General features: G+C 40.5%; 2 protein-coding genes across 4 annotated transcripts; one reads left to right on the top strand and one right to left on the bottom strand.

Annotated features, from left to right (window-relative positions):
• The first annotated feature begins 3,297 nt into the window (after positions 1–3,297).
• ogal (O-GlcNAcase like) lies at positions 3,298–12,254 on the top strand. Its single transcript, XM_014986567.2, has 17 exons — positions 3,298–3,595; positions 3,726–3,777; positions 4,252–4,349; positions 5,381–5,511; positions 6,542–6,713; positions 6,794–6,892; positions 6,974–7,113; positions 7,190–7,334; positions 8,451–8,528; positions 8,614–8,876; positions 8,976–9,141; positions 9,838–9,923; positions 10,036–10,128; positions 10,203–10,273; positions 10,902–11,022; positions 11,112–11,241; positions 11,978–12,254. Exons 1-17 carry the CDS (start codon positions 3,544–3,546, stop codon positions 12,118–12,120), a joined length of 2,040 nt encoding a protein of 679 aa, XP_014842053.2. The 5' UTR covers positions 3,298–3,543; the 3' UTR covers positions 12,121–12,254.
• Positions 12,255–12,325: 71 nt separating this feature from the next.
• On the bottom strand, positions 12,326–20,393 carry cant1b (calcium activated nucleotidase 1b). 3 transcript variants are annotated; one of them, XM_014986568.2, is made up of 5 exons: positions 20,285–20,393; positions 17,290–17,838; positions 17,071–17,211; positions 15,917–16,120; positions 12,326–14,766 (listed from the first exon to the last, which is right to left on the bottom strand). In XM_014986568.2, the coding sequence occupies exons 2-5, from the start codon at positions 17,777–17,779 to the stop codon at positions 14,396–14,398; spliced, it is 1,206 nt and encodes a 401-aa protein (XP_014842054.1). In that variant the 5' UTR covers positions 17,780–17,838; positions 20,285–20,393; the 3' UTR covers positions 12,326–14,395. The 3 variants fall into 3 exon arrangements, with proteins under 3 accessions (XP_014842054.1, XP_087865507.1, XP_087865526.1); XM_088009381.1 differs by having other exon boundaries at positions 17,290–17,828; positions 20,285–20,353; XM_088009400.1 differs by lacking the exon at positions 20,285–20,393 and adding an exon at positions 18,862–19,634.
• Positions 20,394–21,505: the final 1,112 nt, after the last annotated feature.

The following is a 21,505-nucleotide window of genomic DNA, read 5'->3' as shown; positions in this document are numbered from 1 at the left end:
AAATGTCGTTTAATACAAAAATCATTTATTGTTTAACAATCTCAAAATGACAGAATATAACAGTAAATGGACTCACACAAAATAACATGAAATATAACAAAGAAACGTCATCCAACACTGGAGAAACTATTGGGAAACTTCTGTGCAGCAGTAGATGAATTACAGCAAATTCCCATAAACATAAATATATAAAAATAGAATTAAATAGACTTTACACTGTTGACAAAAAATGTACTCCAGGCCAGAGAAATAATAATGTGTAAGAGAGCTTAACATTGTTTTCAATGTGCATGTCTGAGCATTTAAAGACTATGTATTCATTTATTGACATTCAAAACTAAACCATAATTCTGTGCAGATAACTGCATGGATATATTCTGTATTATATCCAAATACAGTTAGTATTTGGCTGACAAACCCTGTTAGTCAGCCACCAATTAAAATCATGTGTGCTGAATTAGTGGGATACATAAAACTTGTGGGGAAAACTTTCAGCACTGGAGGACCAGTGCTGAAAAACACTGGATTAGATGTTGGCATTTCTTAGATTTCAACAACAAAACAAAATTGGTTCAATGACATATTTTCATCATTAGTTAATGGGCTAGAATTGGATGGTTTATCCACCATCTGTCACCAACCTTAACCATAAATTCAACCTTTGTGATCATAATTCAACATTGAATTAACATCTTTTGCAAACAAGCCAACAGCAAGTGGCTGTGAGGTTGGGACATCCCACTCATGCAAGTACTTATTTTAAAATGTGATTACCCCCCCATTCAATAATAAAATGCTCTCACCCAGAGCTCAGAAGAGGAGGAGAAGATTAAAATGGGTGTGACAAAACAGCATACACTGATTCAACATTGATCAGATGTTGATCAGACATAGGCGTTTTATTCAGTAGATTTCAACCACAAAACAACATTGATTCAATGACATCTCTTCAACATTGGTTAATTGGCTGGAATTGGATGATTGTTTGATGGTTGATCCACCGTCAGTTGTCAACCTCAACCAAAAATCAACCATTCTGACTATAATTCAACATTGAATTACCATTGCATGCTATCTGGAAAAGTGTCACATTTGATGACGTCCAGGAGGTGCAGAGATACCTGGCTGCTGGAAGGCAATACTGACAGATTCCAGGATCCTCTGGAACAACCAAATGACCATCTATCAAAACTCTTCCACCTTTCCTTACAATTTCTTTGCACTCCAGCATCATCTGTACCATGTGACCGGCTGTTTTCTACAGCTGGAGAAGTTGTACCAACAAATACAAATAAATGTTGGAAAAACATAGTCTTTTAAAATAAAAATTTGTAAAACAAAACAAAAAAAAAATTCCCAGTCTTCTTTTATCCTCATTCATCAACATGTTATATTTGACTGTATCTAAAAATATCAAAGATATTTTAAATTTAAATGAAGATATGAAATAATACATTATAAAATACAATTACTTAAATTATACTATCGTACTAAGTCATGAAATCAATGACAGGTGACATCTGTGGGGATATCTGTGTGCAGAAATGTGTTTTTGGCCACATTTTGAAGAATCAGAAATGGATGATGGAAATGGCAAAATAACTTTCTCTATTTCAGAAGAAAAAATTCACACTCACTTGAGGCGGTTTTTGGCTTTCCTGAAAAAGTTAATGCTCTGAAGGGGAAATAAAAAATGAAAATAAAACAATGAGATTGGAAGTTAAATGGAAAAATACACAATAGTGGTAATGTTTAATCATTGGTGTTGGACATGATTAAAAATGTATAAACGTTTTTCACACTGTAAAATAAAATAAGGTGAGAAACTTCTTAATCTTTTGGATGCAATATTTGGGACATTAATTACTTTATCAATCTGTTATGTTTTCTATAGTTATATCCAATTTTGGCTTGATGAGTCCTCCATATATTTGAAATATATTGGAGAGTTAAAAGTGGCTATTAACAAAACAAATCATCACACTGGACTCTGTTAATGTCTGCTTTATTTGGGCCAGAGTTGGGGGTTTTTGGGTTCTCCTGCATTACACAAATCATATTCTCAACATTCTCACAGAAACCCCCAACTCTCTCTGAGAGCAGGGTGTATTTCTACTAAAATGTGTCCATGTATGTGTATGTGGGATTCTCAACCAGTCCAGTTCCTTCTTTGGTTGACACAGATCTCTTGGCTCGTCTTTGGCTGAAATTCTATCAGTCTCCTGATAGATTCTATCCGGAAACTATCAGAGTTTCCTGGAATCGTCCACAGCTGGGACATTTCAACATCTGGATGTATGGGTGTTTACAGCAGTTTAATAATTGTTGTTGACATCTCTCCAAATCTGAATTCCTTTCTGACTTCTAGGACAGAATGATCCAGTCTATTTGCCACAGTAAGACTGTTACAGCTTCAGTCGTTCCCTTCAGACATATAATACGCTCCTTCACACTGCAGCCCAAGGGTGTCCAAACTGAAGGCAAGTATTTTTGGGTCATAAAAATTGTATTTCTTTTGTCATGAAAAAATGCAAAAGCAATTCCTATTGTAATAGCAAACTAAATCCTAATTAAATATATAGCCTGATTTCTAAGCAGAAAGTATCTGTAAATCATTTTCAATATATTCTAGGCAACAGGAACATTATGAGTACCTGTTTTTTGTTGTTTCTGTTTTTAAAAATTCTCATATTTAGCCATATATTAATAATGGGGTGCAGATTATGTGGAGTAAAGTTACTCAATGTAGTGCTATGTACTATCAATAAAAATTAAAGCAAAACATTTAGCTTTTGAAAGCTGTTTTTAAGTGCGTCGGAAATGAATAAACAGAAAATTCTTTGCAGATATCAGAAGGAGTCTTATAGTTTATTAAGTTTTACTATGTCCGCATTTCCAACATTGTCGAGCTCTTTCTAATTTGTGGCATTTACTGACAATTTTGTGCAGAAAACGTAAAATTCTGCAGGCAACTGGACACCACAAAGGGGCTTCCACGTCATTCTTAATTCAGATATCTAAAATTGTAATTTTGACTAGTCATAATTGTGTTGAAGATATCTTAAATCGTAATTACGGATATGTCTCCCGTCAAATGACAGATCCAGTGACGTCATTTGAGATATCTTGAAAGGAATTTTGACTAGTCAAAATGTAATTGAAGATATCTTGAATTATTATTCTTACTAGTCAGAATGTAACTACAGATATCTTAAATTATCATTCCGGATAGTCAAAATGTAGTTTTGTCTAGTCAAAATGCATTTTTAGACGAAACCGAATGTATGTTAAAACGGCTTGCCATAAAGGAAGAGCAGAGGAGAGTTTATCGTTCAGACCGGATGTTGACGGGGTTAGACTTTAGAGTGTGAAGTTGCACAGCAACCGTACAGCTGGGTGAAGCAGGTCTGTTAATTCATGCTGCGATAAGACGGTGTCATAAATCAGTGTATAAAAGCAAAGGTTAGGGAGCAGAGCTATGCCATTTCCGTCTTCAGCTTCATTTGAACAAGAGGCGAGACGGCTGTGTGTTACACCGAGGACATGTCCACACCTGGCAGGGATGAGAGACCCTTCATCAGTGGGGTGGTGGAAGGTGAGATAATTGATCAAGCCTGGTATTTATTAGACTCCTCTCGTAGATTTATCGGACTAATAAGTCAACACAGATTTACCTCCTGCTCACCTGATCCTGGTGAATTAAAGCTTAGATTTGCTGTATGCAGGGTTTTATGGGCGGCCATGGACTATGGAGCAGAGAACAGAGCTCTTTAAAAGGTGAGTGTACTAAAACAGCACTGCTGGGGGAGGGAGAGTTTTCATCCTGAGGGTCAGGGCCGGATTTACAAGGATGTGGGCCCTGGGCTGGAGCTGTTTGGTCCCCGATTCACTAAGGAAAACTTCTTTTCCAGATTAAATTACAGTACATTAAGAGCTAGTACTGTACAAGTCCAGCCAATAACTTTATGTTGTTTCCAAAGAAATTGACTGTACTTTTATGATTTTCAAATTAAATTAAAAAAGTCATCTTTGTTGTCTCCTTGGATATTGTGGCCCTGGGCTATTGCCCCTATAAGCCCTTTTCTAATGTCTGACCCAGCTGAGGGATAATGATGCATTGTTCTATCATATAATTAAATTTAAAACTGCATTTAATGCAAGATGTAATGATTTTGTGTCACTGAGTCAGCCATGCATACCTCATCATATCTGCAGAGCAATCTGTAATTTAATCATGTTTGTCTTCCAAAGGGAGCACCAGTGGGGTCTGAACACCTACCTGTACGCTCCCAAGGACGACTACAAACACCGGATGTACTGGAGAGAACTATACTCTCCTGAGGAGGCAGGTCAGTCTCATGCATTCATCCACTGTCTGTACCCACTTACCATTGAGGTCTGGTGGTGTGCACCCTGGACTGGTCACCAGTATGACACAGATACACGCCCTCATAACTAAGGGCAATTTAGAGAAACTGGTAAAAGTGTGTGAAAACCCCTAAACAAAGCTGCTATTGCAGTAGAATAACTGACGATTCTGAAAAATCCCATCTTGACACATTTTTTGTTTTTCTATAAATTTCTCAATTTCTCAAATCGCGGGCTTTTATATCAAGAAACTCTAAATTATAAATCCACATCTTTCTCTTACGGAAGATGCATAATTTCTCTTCAAAATGGGAAAGGCAAGACAAGAAAAAAGTTTATTAGTGTGTTGGTCTTTACAAGAAAGGAAAAGTGTACAAGAAAATGGCTGCTTGCTAAACTTTTATTTTATTTAAAGTTTTAAATCTTTACACCAAGAGGATCAGATTAAACTTTCTCACAATGAATACTTCAGGTGGGCTGCAGCTGCCTGAAAGCTCAGCTTTGATCTTCAAGAATGAGGTTGTGAAAAACACCTCATGCCCAGTGTAATGTACAACGGAGGACCTGTGATGCTGCGGGCCTATTTCTCTTTTACTGATAGTTAGCTGTAAATGGAGCACCAACTTGATCTTTCAGCAGGATAGTGACCCTAAATGTATGGCCACATCAACACAAAAATTATTTACCAGACATAGAAAGCAGCCATCTTCAAGGGTCAGCTGCAGGCCTGATTCAAAGTCCCTTTATCTCTGTGGAGACGATGTTTAAACGCTAAACTTGGTGCATCGCTGCTTGTTATCAGGGATGTTTCAGACTAAAGTTTGATGTTTAACCCTCTGAATCTATCGTCTAATCTCAGGATAATCCTTCAGGTTTTTACTGCCTCGTTATTCTTACAAAAACGCCTCTTGTCGCCTTTGGACATTATCAGGAAGTGTGTTAAAGTCAATCTGTGTTGGAAACTGTCGAGACAAATCAGCGACCCCGCCTCCACCTTTTCCCTTTCTCCTAGAGCAACTGGTGGCCCTGATTTCAGCAGCCGAAAAGAATCGGGTTGAGTTCATCTACGCCATCTCTCCGGGTCTGGACATCACCTTCTCCAACCCCAGGGAGGTGGCAGCTCTGAAGAGGAAGCTGGACCAGGTAGGACTTTGACAGCCGAGGTGCAGCATGGCGGAGCAGGCTAGATGAAACTGCTGACTGTATCGAGCTTTATGGTTCCCGGAGGATTTACTTTACGAGTGGGTGTAAAAACCTTCAGCCGTTATGCCTTTTGAGTCGCAGTGCCTAAACGTCCTTCCAGCTCAAAGTTGTTGTTTTTTTTTTTCTCATATTGAAACCACAAACATGGAGGACGGAGCTGAAAACATGTCGGCAACGGAAGAAAACCCAGTTAGAGTTTTTAGCTTCGCCTCCAGCAGGTCGACAACCCTGAAGGCAGAGAACTGAGCTGGTTCAGATCGAAGCATATTTGTGTTAAAATGTCCCAATATCTCAAGGTGTAACGCTTGAGAAAAAAACAACAAAAAAAACAATGGTTGCAGGCAGTCTGCACAGCTCAAGGTATTTGTAATGAAAAGCAAGCAAAAACCTCAATCCCTAGATGTGCAAAGCTTCCAAAGACAAACCTTAAAAATACACTGGAGCTGAGGCCAAAGGCAGACCTACAAAATATTGACGGTGGAATAGAAAATTTGACAATGAAGGGGTGTGAATACTTTTAAAAGGTGCTGTGGTGGATTTACAATGAATAATCATTTTGTAGGGAAACAAAACTACTTTTATTCCTTGATTTCAGTTTGTGGTTTTTATTTATTTATGTTTTTTTCTTATCGGCCCACAGCTACTTTTGACTCTACAGTTTTGGCCCATGTGACAAAAAAAATTTGGACACCCCTGATCTGCTTGGTTGAAGTTGCTTAGTTTTACAAATTTTCAGACTATAAATAGTTAATCATGTTCACAATCCTCTGGCTGTATGCAGATCAACAACATATTTCTGCTACCGTCTGCTTAAAAGCAAAAAACGAGTTTTTATTTAATCAGACTGTAAACAAGTGCAGTCGGTAAATTCACAGTGCAGCAGCTCCTGTTTTTGTGATTGGCAACAATTCGTTCAGATTTGGTGAGGTCATCCTGCTGGTCGTGTTTAAACCATCATGTTGCGTTCCAGGTGAAGGCGTTCGGCTGCAGGTCCTTCTCTTTGCTCTTTGACGACATCGAGACCGAGATGTGTCCCGCGGACAAGCAGGCCTTCAGCTCCTTCGCCCACGCCCAGGTGGCCGTCACCAACGAGGTGTACCAGCACTTGAGAGACGCCAAGACCTTCCTCTTCTGCCCAACAGGTCAGGTTGCTCTGAAGCAGCAAGCGAGGCTTAAATGTGATATTTTTATCCCCTGCTCCTGACTCGCTGTGGCTCTCCAGACTACTGCGCTGCTTTCTGCAACCCCAACGTGCCTCAGTCCTCATATCTGCAGACCGTGGGGGAAAAACTCCTGCCGGGGATCGACATACTGTGGACTGGTGAGGCTCTAGTCAGTTTGCTTCCGTGTTTTCAGAGATCAGGTCCATCTATTCAGTTTTTGTTTTGTTGCCGTTTCTCAGGTCCGAAAGTGGTGTCCAACAAGATCTCAGTTGAATCCATAGAGGAGGTGACAGCGGTCCTGAAGAGGCCACCGGTCATCTGGGACAACATTCACGCCAATGACTATGATCCTCAGCGGCTCTTCCTGGGACCGTATAAGGTGTTCATCAGCAGAATCAGCTCTGCTGTAAATGTATGAGCTCGCTAACGATGGGCTTTACTCCGTCTTCATGAAGGATCGACCCACTGAGCTGATTCCTAAACTGAGAGGCGTGCTCACAAACCCCAACTGTGAGTTTTACCTAAACTTCGTGGCCATCCACACTTTGGCAACATGGTGCAGATCTTCAGCTACCGGAGGAGGAAGTGATGTGGAGATGGGTGAGTTCTGCTGTTTGTCTCGTATTTGGGTGAGACGCAGGGGTATGGGGGTTGCATCTAAAGGTAAAACTGGATACTCCTGGTTTACGGTGTCGAAAGGAGGGGGATGTTTCTGGTTACCCTTAAAAATAATCAGCTTTTTCTTCATTAAAACCACTAAGGAGTAGAAAAATTATAGGGAAAAAACTTAACATTTTGCACTATTCGTTGTAGTGTCCAAATACTAAACTAGAGACGAGTGTTGAGGTTTGACTGAACCACCTTTCTTTTAAGGAAGATTGAATACTGAGGTATTCATAAAATGTGTTTTTTGTTTTTTTGGTTTTTTTTTTGGGAGAAGGAAGCTTCAGGCTTTCATTAGATTCTCCTGCAGCCCAATAAGAGTACAGAAACGGAGAGAGTCTTGCTGTCTGGGCTAAATATCTAACTTAAAAACTGCTCTTTTTTTAAAAAAATAAACATTTATTTAACCAGATAAAAGCCAATTGAGCTCCAAACCTCTTTTGCAAGAATGATCTGGCCAACAAATGTTATGGTGGACAAGACAAGTAGTCAAACATAGACATTAAAAATACATAAAAGTGAACAATTTCACAATAAAGCGCAGTAGTTGTGACAACAATAATTTAAAAGTAGAGGCAATTCAAGATTTGAAACACACCGGTCACTGCTGTTGGTGTTTTAAAATTTCATGGAAAGCGTTCAGTGAAACGCGTTTTGACATTTTTAGTTCAGCTCTCAGGGCGTTCCAAGCAGAGCAGCTAAGCGCTTCCCCCTCTCCCCCTTTTTCTGTTCGCACACAAAAAACATAGAGATACAAACTGTCCTTGGAGAACAGGCAGCAGTTATGGTTTATGCTTTATTAAAACATGGTAGTGGTACTATGGTCCTGTGGGGCTTCTTTAGTACATGCAATGTCTGCAGAAGAAGAGGAAGTAGAGTGACACTTTTAAGATCCATAACTTTTTAAGAAAGTTATAAATGTGGGAAAAAAACCCCCACAAAAGTCTGGATTGGTCTCTAATCTAATCATCTGAATGAGCTTCATCTGTGCGTCAGTTAAATAACGGAGCGTGGTTTGACCCTGAGAGCGACCTTGTCTGTTTCTGCCTCCAGGCTACAGCCCTCAGGGAGCCCTGACTCTGGCCCTCTCAGACTGGCTGCAGGAGTTGATGAGCGCCGATCAGCCGGGAGGTAGAGCACAGCCGGAGTTGACCTCCGTTAACTCAAAGTTGAGAAAAACCAACGAGACGGGAATCCGATCGACTCATGCCTGCAGGTGCTTGTCGGTCGGCTCGCCTCAGGAAAGCGCCTCAGCCGGACGAGGAGCCCATGCAGACGGACGCGGCCGAGAGCCTCTACGTTCCCGGGCCGGGAGAGAACCCGCTGTACACGGCCGAGCCGCTGACTCTGGACGACCTGAACCTGCTGTCGGACCTCTTCTACCTGCCGTACGAGCACGGGGCCACGGCCAGGACCATGCTGGAGGAGCTGGACTGGCTCAGGACCCACCGCGAGGCTGCCGCAGCGCAGACGGAAGAGGTAGGGTAGGGGTTTTTTTTTTTTTTTTTTTTTTTTTTTTTTTAACACTTCCTGGATCATCCTAGTTCTCTTCATGAAATCACTGCTTTTTGATTTCAGTGGCGCGGCCGAGCAGGAAAGTTCGACAGCATGTGCGACGCGGTGGTGCAGATGTTCAACCGTCTGTCCAACGCCCCGAACCGCAGCGTTTTGTACGACCTCTACAACTACATCTGCGACATCAAGAGCGGCGTCGGACTGGCTCGAGCCTACGTCAAGACTCTCGGTGGAAAAACTTTTATCTGTTCGAGGATGCATAATGAGAATGATCAAAATTTATAAAAGTTTCACGTCATTAGAAGTTTATTTTACTGTTTTTATTTTTAAAAACCTCACTCGTGTATTTCATATATTTTTTTTATTACATTATTATAATTCAAGTTTTTATTTGTGTTGATTAAAATGTTTATATTTATATTGCTTAAATTGGGCTGGGCATTTATCGTATCGTTTATCATTTATTGTGATAAATCACGATGAGAATTTAGATTTATCCAATTATGCTTAAAACCGCCCAAAACTGGATTGTTAGCTTCACTATTTGATCCTCTGTTTGTTCAATAAGAGTGTCAGTAAATTTTAAAATATGATTAAATGCAGGTACTGGGTGTTTGTTACCAAATGTTTTCCTTTCACTTAACTTTATTTCATTACTTTGCTTGGACACCAAACTGTGAAATGGCAGCCTGTTTTAGCAACGGCTGTTTATGGCTCACTCTGCAAGTTCCCCCATGATAATTATAGGCTATAGCATAAAACCTGTTTTAAGGAAGCTGTTTTATTTTCAATAACTGTGAGTCACTGTTATCAAAATTAACCAAAATTATAAAAAATAAATAAATAAAAATAACGTACGTTAGCTGGCGAGTTGCTGTTTGTTAAAGAGAAGCGTGTTGTTCATATTGTGTGTTTATTTCCACAGGAGGTCAGGATCAGCCCTCCGCTCAGACGCTGACCGACGATCCGGAGCCGTGGGGCTTCAGAGGAGGCCTCTCTGGAGAGTTCCAGGTAACCAAACCGGGGTAGCGACTTCTTCCAGAATAATATTTGGTAATGACTCAACACCTGCAGGAAATGAGGGAGAAAGTCGAAGTAAAAATGTTCGAGTTTGAATTTGCAGAGGATGCTCCCAGGGCATGGAAACAGGGATCTGTTTAAACGGCCTCCCATGACCGCAGTCTACTGCGTGCGTCCTTACTGCAGCGGCGACAAGGTGAGGTCCGTCACTGAGGCACCGATTGGGTTTTGTTTAAAATGTGACCCAACATGGAAACTGTTCTGTGTTAGGCTGAGGTGCAGAAGATCTTTAAGGAGTTGCAGAGAAGAGAGGAACAAAGCCCTAAACTCATCAGTGACAGGTAAGAAAAAGACCAAAAACAAATAAAAATATGTGTTGTTTTTGTTTCCTCTGTTGGAAACTTCCTGTGGGTAAAAAGGTTGGTAAGATCAATGAGAAGGGTTTGGGGGAAATAGGACTAAATATTCTCAAACTAGATATAAAATATAGTTCAGTTTAAGATTTGATCATTTTAAAAAAAACTAGGAAAAAAAAATAGCCAACCCAGATATTTTTGTTTTTATTGGAGTTTTATATTTTGTTTTCCTAAATCTGTACCAACTTTACTTTGAAAGACATGAATTTGGGACAAAATCATTTCTCTTCCTTTTATGAATTAGTACTCATGTTTGGGAAGATAATAGATGAATTAATAACACTCCTTTTCTTTGTACTTCTCTGTATAAGGATACTTCCATTCTTCATTTTACCCAGTTTTATTGTTTTTTTGTTTTTTTTCTTTGTTAGCTTTTCATTTCAGGCTGATATTTTGATAGTCATTCATCCCCAGGTCTGAAATCATAAAATATCCACAAACAAACCAGAACAAAGCAGCGGGGAGTTGCCAGCTAGCCATCAGTGATGAGTGTGCTGTAGATGTCTCTTGTCCTGCAACCTGTGTCTTAATGTGCTCTGCTGGCCGTCCACAGCCTGTCCTCGGGGGACGTCGCCCCCTCTCCGCAGTGCGCTCTTGTTGTGGAGGACGACATCGGGGTCTGTGGATATGCGCTGGCACTCACCGATGCCAAACAAGCTGCAGCCACAGAGCAGGTGGTCAAAACTTAAGATCCCAGTTTTAGTTTCAGTTGTTTGGAAATAAACAAAGTGTGACTTGACCGACTGTTGCCTTGTGGTTCCAGAGGCCAGGAAGCGACACCTTGTTAAAGGATTACCCCTCCCTGGTTGTGGTCCAAGTGCTGCCTCGGGTCACTGATCCATCCCCGGCCAGGCGTATGGTCACTCAGCTGCTGTCCTCCATCAGGAGCAGCGGTAAGTGGCCCCGAGTCAAAGCTCTGATCAGTAAGACTCAAACAAAAGGTTTACCCCAGGGTGGAACTGCCCAGCTCCGTTCCTGCAGCTTTACTTTACATCAGTCATGATCAGAGTTGGGTAGTAACTAGTTGCGTTCGCTGGAGTAACTTTCTGGAAAAAAATGTACTTGTCGGAGTATTATTACGCTGTACTTTTTACTTGAGTAATTTCAGTATGAAGAATCGCTTCTCCTTCCTGTCTCACTGCGGGTAACTTCGCTGAATGGAGAATTGGCTTGTTTTAACTTTAAAAGTCAGCAGACATACACCTGCAGTTTTTTGTTAAACTTTTATATTGAATTAGATCGTTTTGGGAAAAAAAATTTATTTTGTTTTTTTGTACATTTGCTTTAGATTTTCATTTTGGTCCTTTAAAACACTAGAATTTCAACATACCATTATATTTTGGTTCATTTTAGGTCATTTTTTGATATTAAATGATTGATGTTTTGATCAGTTACACAGTACTTGAATAGTCTTTTTTTTTTTTTACCAAATACTGTTTTACTCTTACTTGAGTAATTTCTTGGATGGCTGCTTTTTACTTTTACTTCAGTAAAAGCATGTTGTCGTTCTGCTACTGCCTCTGATCCTGATCGTCTTCACCTTAATTGGAACGTCTACTCTTGAATTTAAAGTATTTTTTAATTTACCCCCGGTGTATTTGATCAAAGATTGTTCTGTTTGACCTTCAGGCTCCAGAGGAGTTTTCTGCGAGCTGAGGCAGAGCGACCGGCGGATGGTCGACTTTTACTCTAAACTCGGCTCCTTCGAACACGTTCCCGTGGACGGGAGTCTGGCTCAGGATGCCGTCGTCATGGCAACAAAGTTCCAGTAACGCCAAAGCATTTAGGATGTCGGTAAACGACGCTCATCGGTTTGAATCAAGTCTTTGGCCTTGTCTTTTAACATTTTGTCAATGTTATCTCTGTGAGGATATTTTTTCAATAAATTGGAAACATCCACAGTGAATCATTAGCGTTTCTAAGTTTAGAGGGAAATTAATCAAGGTGACACATTGAGACACACACACACCAAGACAATTAAACAAAGAATGCATTTTATTTGTCATTTAGACAATACAATTACTCTTAATGTATTAAGAATTAATCTTTGATTAAATAGCTTTATTATTATTTGTTCTCTCGCTTTAGAAGCATAAAAATTTTTTTTTAACTTTGGACAAGAAAATAAAGATGAACAAAGATCAGCAGCGACGAACGTCCTGCCTCAAAGTAACCGTGCTTCATGGAGCCAAAAACGTCTGCTCTACACATGATGAAGCTCAGCGTTTCTCAGCAGTAAAACACAAACGGGACTGGATTTAAGGTTAAGGACACTTTTCTTCTTTGGTTGAACCCTGAGTGACCAGCTGAGAGACGCCGCACAGAGACGTGCGTCTACTGCGTCTGAACATGAAAACCCCGTTTAAAAAAAAAAAAAGAAGCTACACTGCTGTAGATATTTTGAGTGAAACAAGTGTAATATGCTCATAATGTGTGATTTAAAGGCAAATTTATACATATCAAACACTGAAAATGGAATGTAAAAAAATAAAATTCCTGTCAAAAGCTTGTATAGTCGTTCTAAGTAGGAATGCCGCACCAACAAATTATTCAGTTGAGCTGTTTGTTCAGTGTGGAGCGATTATACAAACATATTTGATTTTTTTTTTTTTTTAAATGGGTGTGAACGTCTGAAATGACACTGGATTACCTTTAATCCACACAGGATGGTCATACAGGCTCAAACAGGTTCTGGACGAGGCTTTGTGCAAACCAAAGAACACCATAGCAACCGTCAAGTATGGTGGTGGTGGCAGCAGCATGCTGTGTGGCCATTTTGTTGCACTGCACACAATAACAGAAGACTGCTACCTAATTATTTATCTTGACCTCAAATCTACAACGGTTGAAACTTGGACACATTTGGGTTCCAACAGGAGATGAATCCACGCACACATCAGAACAGTACTTAGAGCGAAAGGAGACGAACTTCTGGAACGGTTCTGACCTCGACCCAATCAAGTCTACAATCAGTGCAAATAAATCAAACAATTTGAATGAACTAAAGTTCACATCCAGTATAAAATGCCCCCATTTTATGACATTTCTGCTCAAGATAAGTGTATGTAAACTTCTGATAAGAACTACATGTGGCCATAAAAAGTAATGAAAAGATACATTTGCGAAATGACTGACAGTGGAATGATACGACTAAGCCTTACTTTGTGTGGGGAGTGTCACGACTCTGGTGAATATCAAACCTTTCGAAAGAACAAATCTCCGCTCATGGGGTTCAATTTTTTTTATCTAGTGTATTTAAGTTAAATATTTAAACTTGAAAACCCTACATGAGATCAAAAACATTTCCTGAAGCCTTCTCGGTATAAATCCAGTTCGATGATGAAAGCCAAAGATGTTATAAAACAAGCAAAAATAAAGAAACGCCGACAGCCGTCTCTTTAAATGTGCACGGATATGAAGCAGAAACGCCTGTTAGAGATTTATGTAGGTTCAGAAAAATACCTATCACCTGTGGTAATAAGTTAGATTTTCTTTTTTAAAACATTAAATCGTCCACGGTGAAGAGGACCGTTGTGCTTGTCATGATCAGTAATGAAGAATGCCACCATCAGAAAATATTTAGCACCTGATAAAAAGGGAAAGACACATTTTGCCTTACAGGCCGACCATTTCCCGTGGTTTAAATAATACTAGAAAATTGCCCATGTCACCAACTGCAACCTGTTTATATATAAATATATATACACATCTCCAAAAACCAATTTAATATTTTTGCTTTAATGTTTGGTCTAAGTCCTAATTACTGCTTTAAAAGCATTTTACTTTCTTCCTTTTTATTATAGATTCAACTCCAATCGGGTCTCTTCTCAAAATTAAATAAAGAAAAAACAAAGACAAAACGTCTAGCAGCACTGATGTGATGTAGGTTTGACTCTATAGTGTTTGCTGACGGGAGACAGCAGCAGATGTACGTTTTTCACAGTTGTCCTGTTGACCTTTCACCTGTGCTTTCAGAAAAAAGTTTTACCCTTGTTATCCCGATGGCCTCTAGCATAATGCGATATGAAACTTTCACCCCGCCACGTTTCAAATGAACTCCAGCCCTTCGTACTTCACATCTCCCATCTTGGTCTCGGGCATCAGCAGCCGCCCGTCCAGTGTGAAAGCAATGATGTATGTGGCGATCCTGCCTGCGTCCTCCTCCGACTTCAGAGCCAGGACGACCTGGTCGTCGGTGTCGGGAACGAATTTGAACGAGGAGAAGCCGTGGGTGGGGTTAAAAGGTCCGACGCGCTGCGTGGTCACGTGTCTGAAGTCCGCGGGGCAGGACAGGAGGAGGTTGGTGGCTCGACGCTCGTCGGCCGCCTCCTCGTAGTGCTCGTGGCTGGCACGGCGAGGTAGGAAGAACCACCGCTGGAGGCGCTCGCTCCAAGCTGCCGATTCATGGATGAGGTAACCTGCGAAGAGCAAGAGGATTTCATTTACACTTCACCCCACTGCAGGTGCTGACCGAACTTTGCCGCCTGTCCACGTTATATGTTGAGCGGGACGATCGTTTCCAGTCACAAAACTGAATTACCGTATCTTTCGGACTATAAGCCGATACTCTTTGCCCCACGCTTTGAACCATGCGGCCCCATACTCCGGTGGGGCTTTTCTGTGGATTTTTGTTCAACCACCAGGGGGGGCTCTTTAGCAGGAAATGAATCATTGGAAAGAAAGTGCTAATTTTCATTTAGAACAAACACATGCTAGTAGCAGGCACGACAGAGAAATCACTTCAAACTCATATGATGCAGCTTTTAAGTTGAAGGTTATCGATCTGGCAGTACAGGAGGGAAATAGAGCCGCTGCACGTAAACTCGGCGTGAACGAAACCACGGTTCGGCGTTGGAGACGGAGGGCTGAGTCCTTAATAAATCCAGCAGATTTATTGGAAAACCGAGAGCGGCGGAGATACCAGCGGCTTACAGCCCGGTTTCCAAGCTTTTTTAAAATTTTTTTTATTGTAGGTGCTGCTTATAGTGAGGTGGGCTCTATAGTCCGGAAAATACGGTAACTTGATTCAGATCCTTAAGACAGCAACATTTCAGTCATTATGTTGACTTATTGAATACATGTTTTCATTTTGTGTCAGATAAAGTCAATGAAAGCATCCAAAAAAAAAAAAACTTTATACTTTCTGTTTCCTACAATGAACATTTTTAATAAAATGTTTAATTTACACATAAACTGGCTTGTGGTCTAGCAGCTTTGATCAGAAAGTTGTTCCTAATGTTTTACAGCTTTGATCCTGGTGACCCCCTGCCCAGCATGCTTCAAATGTTTTCCTGCTGCGGCACACCTAAATCCAATGAATGGACCATTGTTAAGCTTCTACCAAGCTCGACGAGGAGGAACTGACCTATTTATATCAAAATGCCGTATTAAAGTAGTAAAACATAAAACACATGACTTAAGGAGAAAAACATGAATTCCAACAAGAACTTCTGTTTGTAAATGTAGGTAATACTTCATCAAAGCGATATGATTTAAACTGGTGCTCCACAAAGCTCAGGGTTAGTCTTTGCACGCAACCATCGGATGGTATCGACGGCAGACGTGCACCTGGTGGTTTGATCCCTGCAGCTCTCCGCAGGGCGGCGTAGTAAGGCACCCAGTTTTCATGCTCCACGCCGCCCTTGTAGTCGATCACTTTCACCCACTCGGGGTTGTTGTTGACGAATTCCCCGGATGTCGTCGTCCACTCTTTCCCCAGACCTCCGACGTACAGGTGCTCATCCTTCACTGCCAGCCACTCCGCCTTGAATCCTGGTCATAAAACGAAAGCATTAACTACAATCACAAACAATTCCTCGGGAAAGTACTCCTCGCTCTTCAACTCATCGCTTCAAGAGCAGACTTGAATATGCTGCTTTGGGGCTTTGTGTGACAGACCAACCCAAACTAGAGAGCCAAAGTCAAAAGCGAAGGAGGACAATCCTCGATTTTCAAGTTTTAAACAGACAATAATCTGTGATGTTTTGTGGATTTGTAGTCAGCTTTCTGTACTCTGGTGCCTCTAAATAAAACATCCAAATGGCTCTATGTGTACGGAAACCAATACATCACCCTGTGTGGGAGCTTGAAGCTACTGAGGTGGGCAACGGGGGGAGTTGACCCGATGCCACTGTTATGAATGAAAACTTATGAAAGTCCAATAACATCAGCGGTGTTTGTCTTGTAAGCTTAAAAATGTATTTCTCACCTCTGACTGCATTTGCTGTTCCACAGGCCGTCTTAATATTCAACATTATCAAACCTGAGTCGCAACAGCACAGCGATCACAAACAACTCTTTTGACCACCAACATCTGGCTGACCCTAATCAAATGTTTCTACCTTACATACCATCATTTACAAACAGAAAAAATAACACATGATAATGTGAGGGTACTTTTCTTTGACAGAGATCAGGCAGAGCTCAGAGTTAAAGGGAAGAAGGATGGAGCTAAATACATGACAATCCTGGAAAAAAATCTGTTAGAAGATCTAAAACAAGACTTAAGAATAGATCAGAGATTTGCCTTCCAACAGGACAACAACCCTGAAATGTGGGACTGTTTAGATTGAGGCATATTCATGTGTACAACAGTCCATAAGAAGTTCAGGAGGTATGAATACAGTTGGAAGGTATTAAAGTTCTCGACTAAACGTTCGGTTTTTGTTTTTCTTAAAAGGATTTGCCGTCAATCTTTGGGGTTCATCAGCCTTGGCACTGACCTTTAGACACGGAGCCGTCGCCATCAGGAAGTATCACCCAGGGAACGGCTCTGCTCCCCTCAATCCTGTACACCACACCTGTGCGGTCATCCACACTGTAAAGGTGACCGTTGAAGGCCACCAGCTCTGACAGCTCCATACCTGCAGGCACGGCGTTGCACCACATATTAATATGAACATGCACAACCGTATGCAGAAACAGGATTTTTAGCCACGTACCTCGTCCTTTCTCAGCCAGACTGCTCTCCAAGGTGACTGTGTCTGCATCCCACTCCACCTCCAGTCTGTCCCCACTCTCCGAAACGGTCACGTAGCCTCTTTTCATGTAGCTGAACCACGTCTGACCTTTGGAGCTTTGGGACGCCGTGTCCAGGTCGGCAATCGCTCCTATACGGTAGCGAACGCCGTGCGGCGTCCTCTCTGGTGGACTCAACGGGTATGTGTCATTGTAGGGCTTTTTCCTCTTTAGACACCAAGAGAGTCTTTGTGATCTCACATCCTCCTCTCTGCGAGTTTGAAAACTACCTCTGGTCGGTGTGTCTGTGCTCCCTACGGTCCGGTGCAGGTACAGCATGAGCACTATGGCCAGCAGGACGGTCACGATTATTGCTCTCCATCTGGGATGGAAGCGCAGGTCGGAGGCAGTGGCCTGCGTCATGGACGCCAAGGCCAGGGGGAGGCCTCGAACCGCAAAACCGAAGGAGTTCATGGAAGTGTCGGGTTCATCCCTGGAGCCAGCTGTGGGTTGGAGATGAAAACTTCCACCGCCTGGAGAAGAAGAACAAGGAGGAACATCAGCAGGGTTGCACAAAATGTAAAACCTAGTTGAAAAGTTTGAGGGTTTTGAAGTATGTGTCTACTTTCCAAGCAGCTGGAGAAGAATAGGCACTGGTAGGAGGGCAAGCTGCTAAAACGGGCTCTTGTTCCTATTGTTCCTTATTCACAACGGGGCTTTGTTGGGCTGAGCAGACCGTATACCGAATAGGAACAGAGCTCCACGAACGTACCGAACCATCAGGAAGAGAACCAGCACACCCTCACCCTGCTGTCTGCCGTAATTTCTCAACATGTTGAACTGCTGTCAAGATTATACCCATGTTTTTATCCATTTTATATTTTTTCACACTGATCTGTTGTACAGAATTCCATCTCCTTGACTCTCTGATTTAACTTTATTGTTTCTCCTGTGAAGTACTTTAAGACAACTTACAAAGTTTAGCAGACTTTTATTTTCAACAGACTGTTTCACCTCCGTCAGAAATTTAGATAAATAGATAAAGAGACGTGGTACCTGCTGAAATAAGAGATCTGTTATTGTTCTGGGCCAAGGTGACCCTTCACGTTACTCCAAACAGCGACAAATGGAGCAAATCTTTACCCAGCCATTTTGAATCTTTTAAACAAGATTTGACTATTTAAATATCTGCACTCTAAGCAGAATATTAATCTTAAAGCAATTTTATACTTATATTTATTTACTGACTAAATTCTACAAGATTAAAAAAAAAAAAAGGGTTCACATGAATATTTGCCAAGAAGTCATCTGGGTGGAACAGATAATCTTACATCACATAATTCCCCCGGTGCATCCGCTGCTTCTCTCTGAACGTGTTCACGCTTGTCGACTCTTTAAACTGAACACGCAAGGCTTGACAGAACAAAAAATAAATAAATAAATAAAAAAAGAGCTTTTTGTAGTTGCTGAATACATAACCGATATTTTCCACCTCCCTGCACCACAGACCAACACACGACATTGTTGTATGGCGTATAAAGAATTAAACTATTCACCCTTCCTCCTTCTCCTCTCCCCTGAACAGGCTGCTACTATCACGTCGTTCTGCTCCGCACACATCCCTCAGAGAAACTCGCTCGTTCAGCCCTCGTACTCGCATGAATAATTGATTTCAGCAGGTCTCTTCCTTTACCCTCTTGTAGACCATCTCAAGTTTCACAGCCAAAACTAACTTGGATTTCTAGTGATGAATTGTGAACTGTATTTGTAGTGTTAATAAGAGAAATCTGCCAAAAAATAAGAGAAAGTCTACAGCATACAGCTTAAAGACGAATTTGATGCAAAAGTTAAAAAAAAAAATTGATGTGAAATTAATTTTTCTCACAAAATGCAGTAAAAGTTGCACTTTAAATCCTCTCAAATTTATTTTTTAGGGACATGAAAAATAAAAGCAGACTCTTTCTCAGGAAGTAAATACAACATGGCAAACCCCAACAACACCACAGAAAGGAAAGTGATTGAAATAGCAGTATTTCAAGACAACAAAACTGCAAAATCTTGCATTTTCTGTAAACTGCTTTTCCGTTTGATGTTTATATTTCCTTGTTGTTTCTATTTCTTTATATTGGACGCATTTGCTTTCCAATATTTATGTACTATAAACAAAGAATAATAATGTATATTTTATTCTTTGTTTGGTTTTATCATTGCATTTTAAACGGTAAAAGTTCTGTGAAAGACTGAAGATGATACAAATAAAAAAATGCATTTTTTTAAAAGAAGAGATAGTCACACACTTAAATAGTGTTAAATAGTGTATGCCTATTTTAAGTGTGTATGACACTTAAATATTCTATTGAATATTTTGTTAACTACTTACATACAGGTATGTAAGTAAATATCGTTCATATTCAAGTGTGGCGTAAGTAGTGTCAACTGCCGTTTTTACTCCTTTACGCAGTGGGACGTTACGTTACGTAACGCAGCAGAAAATCACATCTAAGCGTTCACAGCAGTTAATGTCGCAAATCAGCTGTGCTGCGAACTATGTTAGACTATTTCAACTGTCAATCGTTTTTTTTTTCTTTTCTTCATTATTTCCCTTGTTTGCCGTGTGTAAATGATGAGAGAATTAATTGGAACAATTCCACTTTAAGCTATTGTTTGAGGTTACAAGAGCCGGTTAAAGGTTCATAAACTTTGGCAGTACAGGCTGAATTAGCCGGTTTAAATGAATACAGATAAACTCCTAAAACCGTAAGCCGAAATGTCCGAACATGTCCAAGTGTTTCACACGGACGGAAAGTTATGTCATACAGCGGACATCACCTCCAGACGTTTTATTAGCCGCACGGCTAACATCAGCTAGCAACAGTACATTGTAAACGTTTACATTTCGCCCCGTCTCACGAAGGACGCCGCTCGTCAACTTACAGAGTTTACCCGACCCATGTCCCCATTTTTGCCCCAGCAGCTCACCTGATGTGGAGGCTTCTCACGACGCCCTGTTGGCCGGTGACAGTCTCCTCCTACACGGAACTGCTGGGACTCCCTACAGTAAGAGTAAGGGCACCTCACGGCTCTTTAACGTCATAAACAAAACATGGTGTCCACGGGGTTTTGACGCAGCCACATCGATAAATTATATACAAAAACAGCTAACAGACATTTAAAAGTCATTCTTGTCAAAATATAAATAAAAAAATAAAAATGTAATTGTTTATTTTAGTATTTAAAGTACAAACTAAATCAAGAAATTCACAAAATCTCAATTGAGACCACTTTTTTTTTTATTAATGTACAGACGAATTTTTAACTTGATACAGTAGATTATTGAGGAAAGCATCAACGTTGTTAAAGATGTTAGAAGGTGTGTATTTTAATGGTGGTTAGCATCACAACGATTGCTGCTATGTTTTGTTTGTACTCAAGATAGTTATTTATATTCCCAGTCAGAATTAACAAAGTCCACTGAAGTAGGAATGCCAGCTTGTAAAGTCAGAGGTCAGAAAAGCCCTGATTTCTATATCAAATATTCTCTATGCACATATAAAACAACGTAAACATTGCTGTTATAAAGCATTTATCACATTTTACAGTGGCACACATACTGTACAATTTTCATTTGTAAAGATGGTTTTGTAATGTTTGCATAACCATAAAAGAGAAATACATTGTTTTAAATTAATTGTTAGCCTAACTGCCAAGTTCCGCTTAAATATGGCTTCCATGCATATAAAACATCTAAAAAGTTGAAGGAATACAGTATGTATTTTTCTACTTCTGATGTTTTCCTCTACAACACAAAATGCGACTATGTCCCATCCATAGTTATAGGGTTATAGAATAGAGTTATCAACAGATTGTAAACAGCACAGTAACAAATCCCATTGGATTTGGAACTATCACCTACAATGACCTCATTTTGTCCAACATTGTTCTTAGACAAATCAAACACAATAATATTTAAAGTAGTTTGGTAAATTACTGTTTCATTATATTTGTTTTAAGAAGTCTGAAATTAACAATTATATCAAAAAAAAAACTGATGGAATGACCACTGAACTCAAACACTGAAAAGTCTCTCAAAAAAAGTACAGACGGCATCCACAATGCTGATCCTTAGTCAGCCAATAACAAACCAACTACTTTTTGGGTCTCCTGGATTAAAAGGTAATGAGCACTCTGAAATTATTATGA

The sequence above is a fragment of the Poecilia mexicana genome, unplaced genomic scaffold (genome assembly GCF_051168715.1).
Source record: "Poecilia mexicana isolate PSO_F unplaced genomic scaffold, ASM5116871v1 scaffold_1, whole genome shotgun sequence".
Lineage (NCBI taxonomy): Eukaryota > Metazoa > Chordata > Actinopteri > Cyprinodontiformes > Poeciliidae > Poecilia > Poecilia mexicana.
Note: the sequence above shows the minus strand (reverse complement) of the source record. Positions and strands in the feature narration are given on the sequence as shown.

Bases quoted from the DNA above. Each gene is read 5' to 3' on its own strand.
- ogal (XM_014986567.2), top strand. From the start codon at position 3,544: ATGTCCACACCTGGCAGGGATGAGAGACCCTTCATCAGTGGGGTGGTG. The intron at 7,114-7,189 runs GTGTTCATCAGC...GTCTTCATGAAG, and splicing joins TCTTCCTGGGACCGTATAAG to GATCGACCCACTGAGCTGAT. The intron at 7,335-8,450 runs GTGAGTTCTGCT...TTCTGCCTCCAG, and splicing joins AGGAAGTGATGTGGAGATGG to GCTACAGCCCTCAGGGAGCC.
- cant1b (XM_088009400.1), bottom strand. From the start codon at position 18,925: ATGTGTGCGGAGCAGAACGACGTGATAGTAGCAGCCTGTTCAGGGGAG. The intron at 17,839-18,861 runs GTGAATAGTTTA...CTTCTTCTCCAG, and splicing joins GGAGAGGAGAAGGAGGAAGG to GCGGTGGAAGTTTTCATCTC. The intron at 14,767-15,916 runs GTGCACGTCTGC...TGCTCTTCGCAG, and splicing joins TGCAGGGATCAAACCACCAG to GTTACCTCATCCATGAATCG.